This window comes from Trachurus trachurus (genome assembly GCF_905171665.1).
Source record: "Trachurus trachurus genome assembly, chromosome: 16".
Lineage (NCBI taxonomy): Eukaryota > Metazoa > Chordata > Actinopteri > Carangiformes > Carangidae > Trachurus > Trachurus trachurus.
This window is the reverse complement of record NC_139902.1, coordinates 34,181,999-34,194,900: the sequence shown is the minus strand read 5'-3', so window position 1 is coordinate 34,194,900 and position 12,902 is coordinate 34,181,999. Positions and strand designations below refer to the sequence as shown.

Sequence of the window (12,902 nt, the reverse complement as noted above, 5' to 3'; positions counted from 1 at the left end):
ATATTCTTGGTAAGATTTTGAGTTTTTGCAGTGTTAACACATTGACAAGTTGTTAACACATGTTACTAACACATGTTATTCACTGCAAAAACTCAAAATCTTACCTAGAATATTTGTCTTATTTCTTGTCAAAATGTCTCATTTCTAGTCAAAACTAATCTCTTTCCACTTAAAATAAGACTCATCACATTAAAAGCAGCTTGTTTTTAGACACTTTTTACTTCTTTCAAGCAGATTTTCACTTGAAATAAGTAGAAAAATCTGCCAGTTAAAGCAAGTTTTTTGTGCTTGTAATAAGAAAGAAAAACTTGCTCCACTGTCAGATTTTTCTACTTATTTCAAGTGAAAATCTGTTTGAAAGAAGTAAAAAGTGTCTAAAAACAAGCTGCTTTTAATGTGATGAGTCTGATTTTAAGTAGAATGAGATTTGTTTTGACTAGAAATAATAAAACAAATATTCTTGGTTGTATAGGCTATTTGAGTTTTTGCAGTGTATCATCAGGTGGATACCAACCAACTGTTGTGTCTTGTTGCTGTGGTAACCGTCACTGTTCAACTGGTACCCGAGGTCATGACCTCATAGCTACCAAAGTTTGACGCGTTGCCGTGGGTTACCAGTGGCCCTGTGGTGTTGTGACTGTTAATAAAAAAAAGTTTCAGTGGTGTCAATAAAGTTGTGTGTGTGTGTGAGTTTGAAGCTGGAGTTGTGTGAGTTGTTGCAGCTCTAGTCTCCGTCCTTTCAGCAGAGAGAGGAGCGGGGCCCCTGCACGCCTCGCTGGGCAGCCCCACAGCCTTTGTTAGGCTTCACAGGAGGGGGAGGAGGAGGAGGAGGAGGAGGAAGAGGGACTGGACCAGAACCAGGACTGAGTCTGAGACAGACGAGAGGACGAGAGGACGAAGACAGAAGCAGCAGAGGTGAGTCTCCGTTTGTTTGTATCTTTCCACATCTCTGAGTCTCTGTCTCTCCGTCTGCTGCCTCTGTGTCAATAAAGTTTTTTTTTAATGTTGTGTGACGACGTTTCAACTCCTCCGGTTCTTCATGTTAAATATAAAAAATAAAAATGTGCATTAAAGCAGAAGTAAGGTGAATGTTTGTGTTAATATAAGTCTTAAATAGGGTGACATCAGGTAAATTGGGCCACTTTTTGGTAAATCACTTAGGAAACTAAGATAAAGCACTGTGTGACAATGAATTGTGTTTTTGTAGTTAATATTGACTGTTTTTAATATTTTTTTTGTTGAAATGACATAATAAAATATAATTGTTCAAGTCCTATAGCTTTTGAAACATCGCCTGTCCAACATTTTTGAGATGAGCATTGTTCAGGTAAAATGAGCCACTCAAGCAAAACACAGCCATTTCTTCTTCTTTTTTAAAGTTTAGTTTGGGGCTTTTAGGCCTTTAAGTGACAGGGCAGCTGTAGAGAGACAGAAAGACGGAATGACATGCAGCAAAGGGCCACCGGAGGAATCGAACCAGGGCCAAGGACTTTAGCCTTTGCATATGGGCACCTGCTCTATCCAATTATAAAAATAAAAATGTGCATTAAAGCAGAAGTCAGGTGAATGTTTGTGTTAATATAAGTCTTAAATAGTTGTATCTTCCGACAGCAATCACTTCTATAGAGTGTTTGGTCTGAAACACGGGTCTGTCAGTCACTCTGCTCTGCTCTGAGCCCAGGAGAAAACTTTCCTTGTATCCTACAACCTTTATCCAATGAGGAGAGAGAACGGCATAAAGGGGCAGTCCTCTCTGTGTGTGCAGCCAAGGGATGCGCGTGAATGTGGTGACGTAGGGACGAGGGCGGGGGCTGCTAACTCCATCTGCTGACAGGAAGTTAGACAAAACCACCGGATCGCTTACTGAAGCTTTAACTGTTTTATCCTTTTCCTAGTCATTATAGTCTATACAATAAATTAATTTATTTATTAATTTAACAATTTAAAAGTAAGTACAAACAAACCCTCTTGGTCAGCTATAAAGAACTGGACAGCTCATGTTACACTTCTTTTTAGAAAGGATTTCAGTTAGTATGGTTATAATCATGGCTCTATTTCATATTAAAGTTATGTTTTAATCTTTTAAATTGTATGGAATTATAGATGTATGACAGTATGACAATGTAAGGCTGTAGCCTGCACTGCAAAAACTCAAAATCTTTCCAAGAATATTTGTCTTATTTCTTGTCAAAATGTCTAATTTCTAGTCAAAACTAATCTATTTCCGCTTTAAATAAGACTCATCACCTAAAAATGAACTCGTTTTTAGATCGTTTTCACTTGTTTGCTACTTTTTAATGTGATGAGTCTTATTTTAAGTAGAATGAGATTTGTTTTGACTAGAAATAAGACAAATATTCTTGGTAAGATTTAGAGTTTTTGCAGTGTTAACACATTGACAAGTTGTTAACACATGTTACTAACACATGTTATTCACTGCAAAAGCTCTAAATCTTACCAAGAATATTTGTCGTATTTCTAGTCAAAACAAATCTCTTTCCACTTAAAATAAGACTCATCACATTAAAAGCAGCTTGTTTTTAGACACTTTTTACTTCTTTCACGCAGATTTTCACTTGAAATAAGTAGAAAAATCTGATAGTGAAGTTATTTGTGTTTGTAATAAGAAAGAAAAACTTGCTCCACTATCAGATTTTTCTACTTATTTCAAGTGAAAATCTGCTTGAAAGAAGTAAAAAGTGTCTAAAAACAAGCTGCTTTTAATGTGATGAGTCTGATTTTAAGTAGAATTAGATTTGTTTTGACTAAAAATAATAACATAAATATTCTTGGTAAGATTGAGAGTTTTTGCAGTGTAACATCAGGTGGGTACCAACTGTTGTGTCTTGTTGCTGTGGCGACCGTCACTGTTCAAACTGGTGAAACCATAGATATATATAAGAAAACTAGATGACTCACCCACCGCTGTTTCCCAATGACAAAGCGTAGCCAGTACGGCGGCCATCTTGGTAAGGTCAACTCTCTCCCTCAGAGCATTAGGCCTCTGCTGCATGTTCTGCTATAATGACCAGAACTTGCTCAGTTTTTGTCCGATTTCAAAACGGTTTGATTTTTTATGAACTTCTATGCAGTTATGATGCAGCTACTTAAAATCACGGATCATTTTAATCATGTAGCCTATTTTTTTTTGTGAAAGTAACATTATAGTGACATTATGCAAATAGTTAAAGTGATAGCTACATACTAATTTATTTTTCACAGTTATGAATCATTTTTTTTAATGAAGATGACTGGATCACCATCTACTGCACTGTAACTGCAGCCAGAGTCAGAGCAAGTTGCCCGTTCATATATGGCCGACTGTGAGCTACGCCTGCGTGTAGTGCGATCTACCCCCTTGGGTAAAACCTCACAACATCTACCCGAGGAGGCTGGACTTGATGAGCTTTGCTTCCTTCAGCTGCTTCTCTAACTTGCAGTGTGTCATTATAGTTTCTGTTTCTTGTGTGTTTTACATATAGGTAGCTACGACTGTTTGTCTTGATGTTTTCCTCCCGGGGTCGGGCAGGTCCGGGATGTGGTGCACTGTTGTTAAGCTCCGCCCACTCCAATATTGCACTCGTCCCGGCCTCCCCGGCCCCGGGGTCACCACCCCCACCGAGGAGGAGGAGGAGGAGTCAGTGCAGCAGGTGAGTTCAAGAGGGAGAACAGTAAGATAATCTTCACATATGAACTCCTTTTCTACTGTATCTGAAGCTTTAAAGGGATAGTTCAACATTTTTGTCAAATTGGCCCATTGCCATAATCCCTACACTGCAAAAATTCTAAATCTTTCCAAGAATATTTGTCTTATTTCTTGTCAAAATGTCTCATTTCTAGTCAAAACTAATCTCTTTCCACTTAAAATAAGACTCATCGCCTAAAAATTAACTTGTTTTTAGATCATTTTCACTTGTTTCAAACTCATTTTCACTCATTTTTCTACTTATTTCAAGTGAAAATCTGCTTGAAAGAAGTAAAAAGTGTCTAAAAACAAGCTGCTTTTTAATGTGATGAGTCTTATTTTAAGTAGAATTAGATTTGTTTTAACTAGAAATAAGACAAATATTCTTGGTAAAATTTTGAGTTTTTGCAGTGTATAGTCATAGCAGTAGGTTCGTTACCTTTAATTGTCGGTGCAAGCTATTTTTAGAACGGCGGAGCAGAGCCGTGAGCTGCTCAGAGCTACGCTACCGAGGAGGCTCATTATGGGATTTCTTGGTTTCCCTCATCAAACTCATCAAATACACAATCCAACAACTCCACAACGCTCTGGTGGACAAGTTGTGAGCTGCACATTCACCACGCTATGAGATAATAACACAACGTTACCACACAGAGTTGTTGTAGAGGGAAATTCATGCAAAACCACTGAGTTTTTCATCCAGCAGTCTCTGTATTAAGTTTTAACTATTAAGTTTAAAATTTTCTAGAAAAAAAGTGGTAAGATTTCTTTAAAAAAGATTTCTCAAAAGTGGTAAAAATTTAAATTTTTCTAGAAAAAACTGGTAACATTTCTCAAAAAACAACTTCTAGAAAAATCTAGAAAAAGTGGTAAAATTAAAGAAAAAGTAAAGAAATATAATAATGAAAGAAAGTGGTAAAAGTTTCTCAGAAAAACTTTAAAATTCTCAAAAGTGGTAAAAATTTCTAGAAAAAAAAAGTTTTTAAAAATTTCTAGAAGAAACTGGTAAAAAAATTCTCAAAAAAACGAAAAAAGTGGTAATATTAAAAAAAAACTGAACAAAGTCACATGTTGGAAAAGTGGGAGGAGTTTATTTGATCTGTACATGTGAGAACATTTAGAGGAACTGAAGCCCCTTCAAAATAAAATACTCATCCCCACACACACACACACACACTCACACACACACACTCACTCACACTCAGAATTACAATACAATTAACATGGATTCAGAGAAGCTGTGTGTGTGTGTGTGTGTGTGTGTGTGTGTGTGTGCGTGTGTGTGTGTGTGTGTGTGTGTTCAGTCCGTCTGCAGCTCTCAGACCTGGATGTGCATCAGAACTTGTTTACGATGAGTCTTGAAGTCTTCGGGCACCGTGTCTGTAACAACAACAATAGCAACAGGTTAGCGATGGGTGATTGTTTCCATGGCGACACAGCAGCTCCTAATAACCCATAATAACCAGGACGGTGGGCGTATGGGTCGTACCGTTACACCTGTAGCGCAGGTTGGACCAGATGATGTTCTCCTGGGAGAAGCAGAAGACGCCGAGTCGTCCTCCTCTCATGGTCGTATCCACGATGACGCCCGAGTCAGCCACGCGCTCCATCCCCTCGTACAGCTGCACCCTGCAACGAAACAAACACACACACAGACTGTCACCACCCGCCCTCGTACAGCTGCACCCTGCAACGAAACAAACACACCCACAGACTGTCACCACCCGCCCTCGTACAGCTGCACCCTGCAACGAAACAAACACACACACAGACTGTCACCACCCGCCCTCGTACAGCTGCACCCTGCAGCGAAACAAACGTCTTCCCGTTGACATATTTTCCCGTACATCTCCTGTATTTCCCCTCCGCTCCAGCAGGGGGCAGGACAGTAGTTGTAGCCGCATGAAGATTCACGAGATTCGAGTCGCGAGATTCAAAAATCACCAGTGCGAGCGCTGTCAGTGCCCGGTCCGTACCCGGAACACGATCCGTTCCAGACGCTTCTGCACATGCGCTCTTCCCTTCCCTTCCCCCCTTCTTTTAGTTTACGGCGACACCGCGGATATGCATGAAAACAGAGACGTTCTTTTAGGAAAAACACAAGCACGTCGCAACGAATTCCCCTCTGTTTATTTCTGATTAAATTAAATGTAATGTGACCGATCAGTTAATTGTAAAACATTTATTTATTGATGTAAATGTGGTGATTTCTGCTCCTCTGACCAGCTCCTCCTGAAGCTTCACTTTTCATTTACACAAACTAAACTAATGAGACCATAAATGAATCTGCTCCTTTCTCCATCGGCATGACGACGTCTGGGTGACCGGTCGATCACAGGTTCGATCCCCTCAGCCGGCCGCTGCTGCCTCTGAGATGAGCCGAGCAGCGAGCTAACGTTAGCTCCCGGTGGCTACTCCCAGGTAGCTGCTCCCAGCTCTGCACTTCTCCCAAAACCGGAGCAAACTTCCAAACAGACGTCAGTTGGATAAACTGACCACAGATTAGGACTCTAAACTGTGACTTTCTCACATGAAAAAATATTTAAATTATTTTAAAATTAATAAAGTGACATTTTAACAACGCTACGGCAACTTTTAACTAGGGATGTGAATCTTTGGGTGGCTCACGATTCGATTCGATTCCGATTTCGAGGGTCACGATTCGATTCAAAATCGATTTTCGATTCAACCGATTCGATTCAAAAATCGATTCGATTCAACCGATTCTTGATTTTATTTTTGCGATTTTTAGTTTGCTTTATTAACACCAGACCATGTGAAAAAGTTGAATGATGATGATGTCTACAGACTATTATATCAGAAGCCATATTTCCCCCCAAAAAATGCACATCACATGTTTCATATTTACTCAGCAGCAATATATTTGAACTATTTTAAAGTAAACTGCGACATGAAGCTGATTTTATAGACTACTCTCTTTTCAAAAGCCTGGACTGAAGGGATGTGAATATTTGGGTGTCTATTCGATTCAAAATCAGTTCTCATGCCCATGCACATAGACATGTATCACCTGTAACAAAGGCGCTGCTAAAAAAAAAGAAAAAAGACGGCACTCTGCTCTCACGCCAGCTCACCTGCAGCGTGTCTGCAGCGCCACAGAGGAGCTGTCAGAGGAGCTGCTGCTGCTGGTCCTCTCTCTTCAGCCTGCTGTTTGGCTGCACTTTGTATGAGTTTAAAAAAGTGAAGATCTAACGTCACCTGAGCACCGATCAGCTGATCCAGAGCGCAGTGGATGTGGCTGCTCAGCTGGAGCGCGCGCGTGTTTAACGGCAAAAAAAAAAACAGCGATCGTCCTCTCTCCTCAATAGAGCGTCGGGTTGCTGATGTACACAAGCCTCGTCACAGACATTCAATAGAGCATTTAAATCAGACCAGTTAACGTTTGTAGGCGGTTAACGAGCGTCTTTTAGCGCCATGGCATGCTGCAGCGCTGTGTACGGCGCTGTGAGGGCGCGTATTGAGACGGAAGAAAATTAATAAAAAATCGTTTTTTGAAGATTATGAATCGATTCAGAATCTTAGAGAATAAGAATCTCGATTCTTACATGAATCGATTTTTTCCCCCACCCCTACTTTTAACTGCTTTACTGCTAGGCCAGCAGTTAGCATTGCTGCTAGGCTAGCAGTTAGCATTGCTGGTGCATGCGCAGAAGCGTCTGGAACGGATCTTGTTCCGGGTACAGATCGGGCACTGACAAATATCTTTGATTCGAGTCGCGAGATTCAAAAATCCCCCATGACCCCCCAGTCCCACCGCCATGACCCCTCACCAGGGACGGACCGGCCAGAGGGCACATGCCACAACGGCAATAGTGAAGGACAGGAAATAAAGATGGCCGCCTTGTCTCAACCGGTTGTGGCTAGATGGCGTAGCTACATGAGCTGCAGGAAGTGACGTAGAATCTCACCAAATCTCGTCAATAACTCCTGACTGGTTCAGTTTAGTAAAACTGACGTGTCCAGGTGTAAAATAGAGAAAAGAGCTAAAGGGAAGTGAAGCCATTAGTTGGTTTAGGCACAGATAGGTAAAGATTGTATGTTTGCTAGGATGTTAGCTTCCTGCAGCTCATGTAGCTACGCCACCTAGCAACAACCATGAAAACCTTCTGGTAGTTTATCAGTGGTTGACTACGGTTGGTTCACTTTATTTAATGTAAAGGGTCATGGACCAGGACCCTAAGGGCCGAGATAAACTTGCTGTAAACTACGTGTACGCGAGCGCATCATGGCTGCCACGCGTATCCTGCGTCCGTTTGATGCGTCGGCTGCGACCGAACGCACATCTCAACGCTAGGTGACGTGACGTAATGCGACGCATGTGCGAGTTGCAATATTGACATGACCGCTAGAGGCGCTGGTGAATGAACACGGTGACGAGATCAGACCAGATCGGAGGGGCTTCTCACAATTTCCGGGTTATATTTCTGTTGTCTGCCCCAAGTGGAGACCGCACTGCACAGACCGGCACAGACGCGACGCGACGTGTACGCGTACGTTTGATCAAGCAGCGAGTATATCGAGGCCTTAAGGGACCAGGACCCTGAGGGACCAGGACCAGGACCAGGACCCTGAGGGACCGGGACCAGGACCCTGAGGGACCAGGACCAGGACCAGGACCAGGACCCTGAGGGACCAGGACCAGGACCAGAACCAGGACCAGGACCAGGACCCTGAGGGACCAGGACCAGGACCAGGACCCTGAGGGACCAGGACCCTGAGGGACCAGGACCAGAACCAGGACCAGGACCAGGACCCTGAGGGACCAGGACCAGGACCAGGACCAGGACCCTGAGGGACCAGGACCAGAACCAGGACCAGGACCAGGACCCTGAGGGACCAGGACCAGAACCAGGACCAGGACCCTGAGGGACCAGGACCCTGAGGGACCAGGACCAGGACCAGGACCAGGACCAGGACCAGGACCAGAACCAGGACCAGGACCAGGACCAGGACCCTGAGGGACCAGGACCAGGACCCTGAGGGACCAGGACCAGGACCAGGACCAGGACCAGGACCAGGACCCTGAGGGACCAGGACCAGGACCAGGACCAGGACCCTGAGGGACCAGGACCAGGACCAGGACCCTGAGGGACCAGGACCAGGACCAGGACCAGGACCAGGACCAGGACCAGGACCAGGACCAGAACCAGGACCAGGACCAGGACCCTGAGGGACCAGGACCAGGACTGTGGGACTTGAGCAGCGTCTCTGTCTGATCTGCATATCAACGGTTACCGAGGAGAATTCCTGCCTGGGCTTTGGTCGTCATGGAGACGAGTACAATAGAGAACATGGGGAGGAGGAGGAGGAGGAGGAGGAGGAGGAGGAGGAGGAGGAGGAGGAAGAGGAGGAGGAGGGGGAGGGGGAGGAGGAGGAGGAGGAGGAGGAGGAGGAGGAGGAGGAGGAGGTCTGAGCCAGACCAGAGAGACCAGAGAGAATGGAGGAGAAAAGAGACGAGTGGAAGAAACACAGAAAACTACTGGACTACAGTAATACTATAGTATTACTACTACACTGTACTAGTACAGAGTACTACTGATACTACAGTACTAGAGAGTAACATGTGGATTCAAAGTTTGGTTTTAAACTAAACTTCATTAAATGAGTTTGATTCTCAAACTGGTCAGAAGGTGTCAGCACTACTACACCTACTACAGTACTACCACACTGTTCTATCCACCACTTTCCAGAGAACGACGCTGGGTGTCGCCATGACACTCCATTCATTACATTTTAGATTAAAGCAGAAGTAAGTGATCCGGTCGTTTTCGCTAATGCTGCGTTCCAGGCAGGCTTTTGAAATCGTAAATTACAGCTTCAAGTCACAACTTACGACTTTGTAGCGTTCCAGGCAACCCACTCGTGTTTTTCCGACCTGTTTTACCGGTGAAAGTCACTATAACGGCCACTCGTAACTTCTGACCCGTGAACTCGTACCAGATCGAACTGGTACGACTTCACGGTCGGAAAAATACGAGTTTCCTTGAACGCACCATAACAGTCCTCGTCGCTACGTCACCACATTCACGGCGTTCCTTGGCTGCACACACAGCCCTGCATGCCGTTCTCTCTCCTCATTGGATAAAAACTGTAGGATACGATAAATGTTTTCTCTTCGGCTCAGAGCAGAGCAGAGGGACTGAGAGACCCGTGATTCAGTCCAAACACTCTATGTAAGTGATTGCTGTCGGAAGATATAACTATTTAAGACTTATATTAACACAAATATATCACTCACTTCTGCTTTAACATTAGCTGGGCTAACCGTTAGCAGTGTCTTAAATAACTCAATAAACACTAAACAGCCCATGAAAAATATTTTCTCCAGCGGATATCTTTGTAACAACATGATTGAGCTAACTGGAGTAGTTTCATGTCGTGTCTGACAACGGGAGGGTTTTAACAGCTGACGTCCTGATGTTGGTTTGCTGCTGCTGTTAGCTGTCAGCAGCAGCAAAGCTAACGGCTACGATAGCCATGACTAGTTGCAGAGCCGTGCACACAGAAGTGGTGGTGCTTGTTCGGTAATTCGTTTTCTAGACTTAACAAACATCAGATTTAGTCAAAACGGTTTTGGCAGCCCGGAGCCCCCACATTTGGTGCAGGCCTACACCGGTGGCTAACGCTACCAGTTAGCCGCTCGCTAGGAATGCTACTATGGGGTTGAAAACCGACTTCTGTTGTGGTGTGACGCAATGGATTATGGGAAAATAAAGTGGTGGATAGTATTACTACACTGTACTACAGCACTACTACACTGTACGATAGTATTACTACACTGATGTACTGTACAGTAAAAGGTAAACAGTCTCAGCCTGTTTCCACTCAGGCTGCTGCAGAAACAACTCATTGTTTCATTTTTCAGTTTGTACGTTTCACGTTCACAGTCGGTTTTTTTTCTCTGGTCCAAACCATGATGGATGTATTATGGTCTGTTTGCCGCACAGGTGTGTGGGTGTCTGACCTGATGTATCCGACCTGCGGCCGGTGGCTCAGGTGCCACCTGTACGAGGTCTTGTCCTTCCAGCCGACGTTCCTCGGGTCTTTCCACAGCAGCGTGACCTCTCCGGCCGTGTCCCCGGTGTGCCACAGAGCGTTCCTCAGGTACTCACCGGGCCCCGTCCGCGACTTCACCGCCTGCAGGGGGGGGGGGGGGGGGGGGGGACACAGGTGAGACGAGTGGGCGTGGCCTAGAGCCACAGGTGAGACGAGTGGGCGTGGCCTAGAGCTACAGGTTTTAAAGGAACATTGTGTAGGAATTCCTCCCATCTAGCGTTGTGGTTGTATATCACAAGCAACTCAGTCGTATTTTTCATGCTGCATTCACCTGAAATCGGTTAGAAATTTCAAGCTTGTTTGTAGCGGAAGCTCCTCGAAGCTCCTCTTCCCGGTTCGTCAAATTTGGACGAACCAGGAAGAGGAGCTTTGAGAAGCTTCCGCTACAAAACAAGCTTGAAATATAGACTTATTTCATTTTGTTCGGGACAATTTCTCATGTCGGGGCTTCAATACAAGACGGACATTACATACGAGCAGCATGGAGGTATTTGGATGTTTTTTGGTGTGTCTTTTTGTTACGAAGACAATTGGTATCCATTTACAACCGTTATATGGACATGCACTGCTACGCCGAGACCCCCTGTAACTCAGAGAAGCCACGGAGGACTCTGAAACTTCTCCCAGCCCTTAGTCCACATGAGGGGGAGGAGATATTGAGGGAAATTTGAATTTTGGGTGAACTATCCCTTTAAGAGAGTGAGGTGGGCGTGGCCTGTTTCTACAGGTGTGTCGAGCTGTGAGACTTTGAGCTGCAGCGCGGGCGTGGCCTAGAGCTACAGGTGTTTGTACCTTGAGCTGCAGCGCGGGCGTGGCCTAGACCTACAGGTGAGTGGGCGTGGCCTAAAGCTACAGGTGAGTCCAGGTGTTTGTACCTTGAGCTGCAGCGCGGGCGTGGCCTAGACCTACAGGTGAGTGGGCGTGGCCTAAAGCTACAGGTGAGTCCAGGTGTTTGTACCTTGAGCTGCAGCGCGGGCGTGGACTAGACCTACAGGTGAGTGGGCGTGGCCTAAAGCTACAGGTGAGTCCAGGTGTTTGTACCTTGAGCTGCAGCGCGGGCGTGGCCTAGACCTACAGGTGAGTGGGCGTGGCCTAGAGCTACAGGTGTTAACAGACCTTGAGCTGTAGCGCGGGCGTGGCCTAGAGCTACAGGTGTTTCTACAGGTGTTAACAGAGTGAGGTGGGCGTGGCCTAAAGACCTTGAGCTGCAGCGCTGGCGTGGCCTAGAGCTACAGGTGAGTGGGCGTGGCCTAGAGCTACAGGTGAGTGGGCGTGGCCTAGACCTACAGGTGAGTGGGCGTGGCCTGTTTCTACAGGTGAGTCCAGATGTTTGTACCTTGAGCTGCAGCACGGGCGTGGCCTAGAGCTACAGGTGAGTGGGCGTGGCCTGTTTCTACAGGTGAGTCCAGGTGTTTGTACCTTGAGCTGCAGCGCGGGCGTGGCCTAGAGCTAGAGGTGAGTGGGCGTGGCCTAGACCTACAGGTGAGTGGGCGTGGCCTGTTTCTACAGGTGAGTCCAGGTGTTTGTACCTTGAGCTGCAGCGCGGGCGTGGCCTAGAGCTAGAGGTGAGTGGGCGTGGCCTAGAGCTACAGGTGAGGTGGGCGTGGCCTGTTTCTACAGGTGTTTGTACCTTGAGCTGCAGCGCTGGCGTGGCCTAGAGCTACAGGTGAGTGGGCGTGGCCTGTTTCTACAGGTGAGTCCAGGTGTTTGTACCTTGAGCTGCAGCGCGGGCGTGGCCTAGAGCTACAGGTGAGGTGAGGTGGGCGTGGCCTGTTTCTACAGGTGTTTGTACCTTGAGCTGCAGCGCGGGCGTGGCCTAGAGCTACAGGTGAGGTGGGCGAGGCCTAGAGCTACAGGTGAGGTGAGTGGGCGTGGCCTAGAGCTACAGGTGAGGTGAGGTGGGCGTGGCCTAGAGCTACAGGTGTTAACAGACCTTAAGCTGCAGCGCGGGCGTGGCCTAGAGCTACAGGTGAGGTGGGCGTGGCCTGTTTCTACAGGTGAGTCCAGGTGTTTGTACCTTAAGCTGCAGCGCGGGCGTGGCCTAGCGCTACAGGTGAGTGGGCGTGGCCTAGAGCTACAGGTGTTTCTACAGGTGTTAACAGACCTTAAGCTGCAGCGCGGGCGTGGCCTAGACCTACAG

General features: G+C 45.9%; 1 protein-coding gene across 1 annotated transcript in view; it reads right to left on the bottom strand.

Moving 5' to 3' along the window:
* Positions 1–4,797: 4,797 nt before the first annotated feature.
* thbs3a (thrombospondin 3a) overlaps positions 4,798–12,902 on the bottom strand; it is a 65,587-nt gene continuing 57,482 nt past the window's right edge. The window contains exons 31-33 of the mRNA XM_083989477.1: positions 10,671–10,843; positions 5,175–5,314; positions 4,798–5,065 (exon numbers count right to left, since the gene is read on the bottom strand). Of these exons, the coding sequence (XP_083845603.1) occupies positions 5,004–5,065; positions 5,175–5,314; positions 10,671–10,843 (375 nt within the window). The 3' untranslated portion in view covers positions 4,798–5,003. The remainder of the gene's footprint in view (positions 5,066–5,174; positions 5,315–10,670; positions 10,844–12,902) is intronic.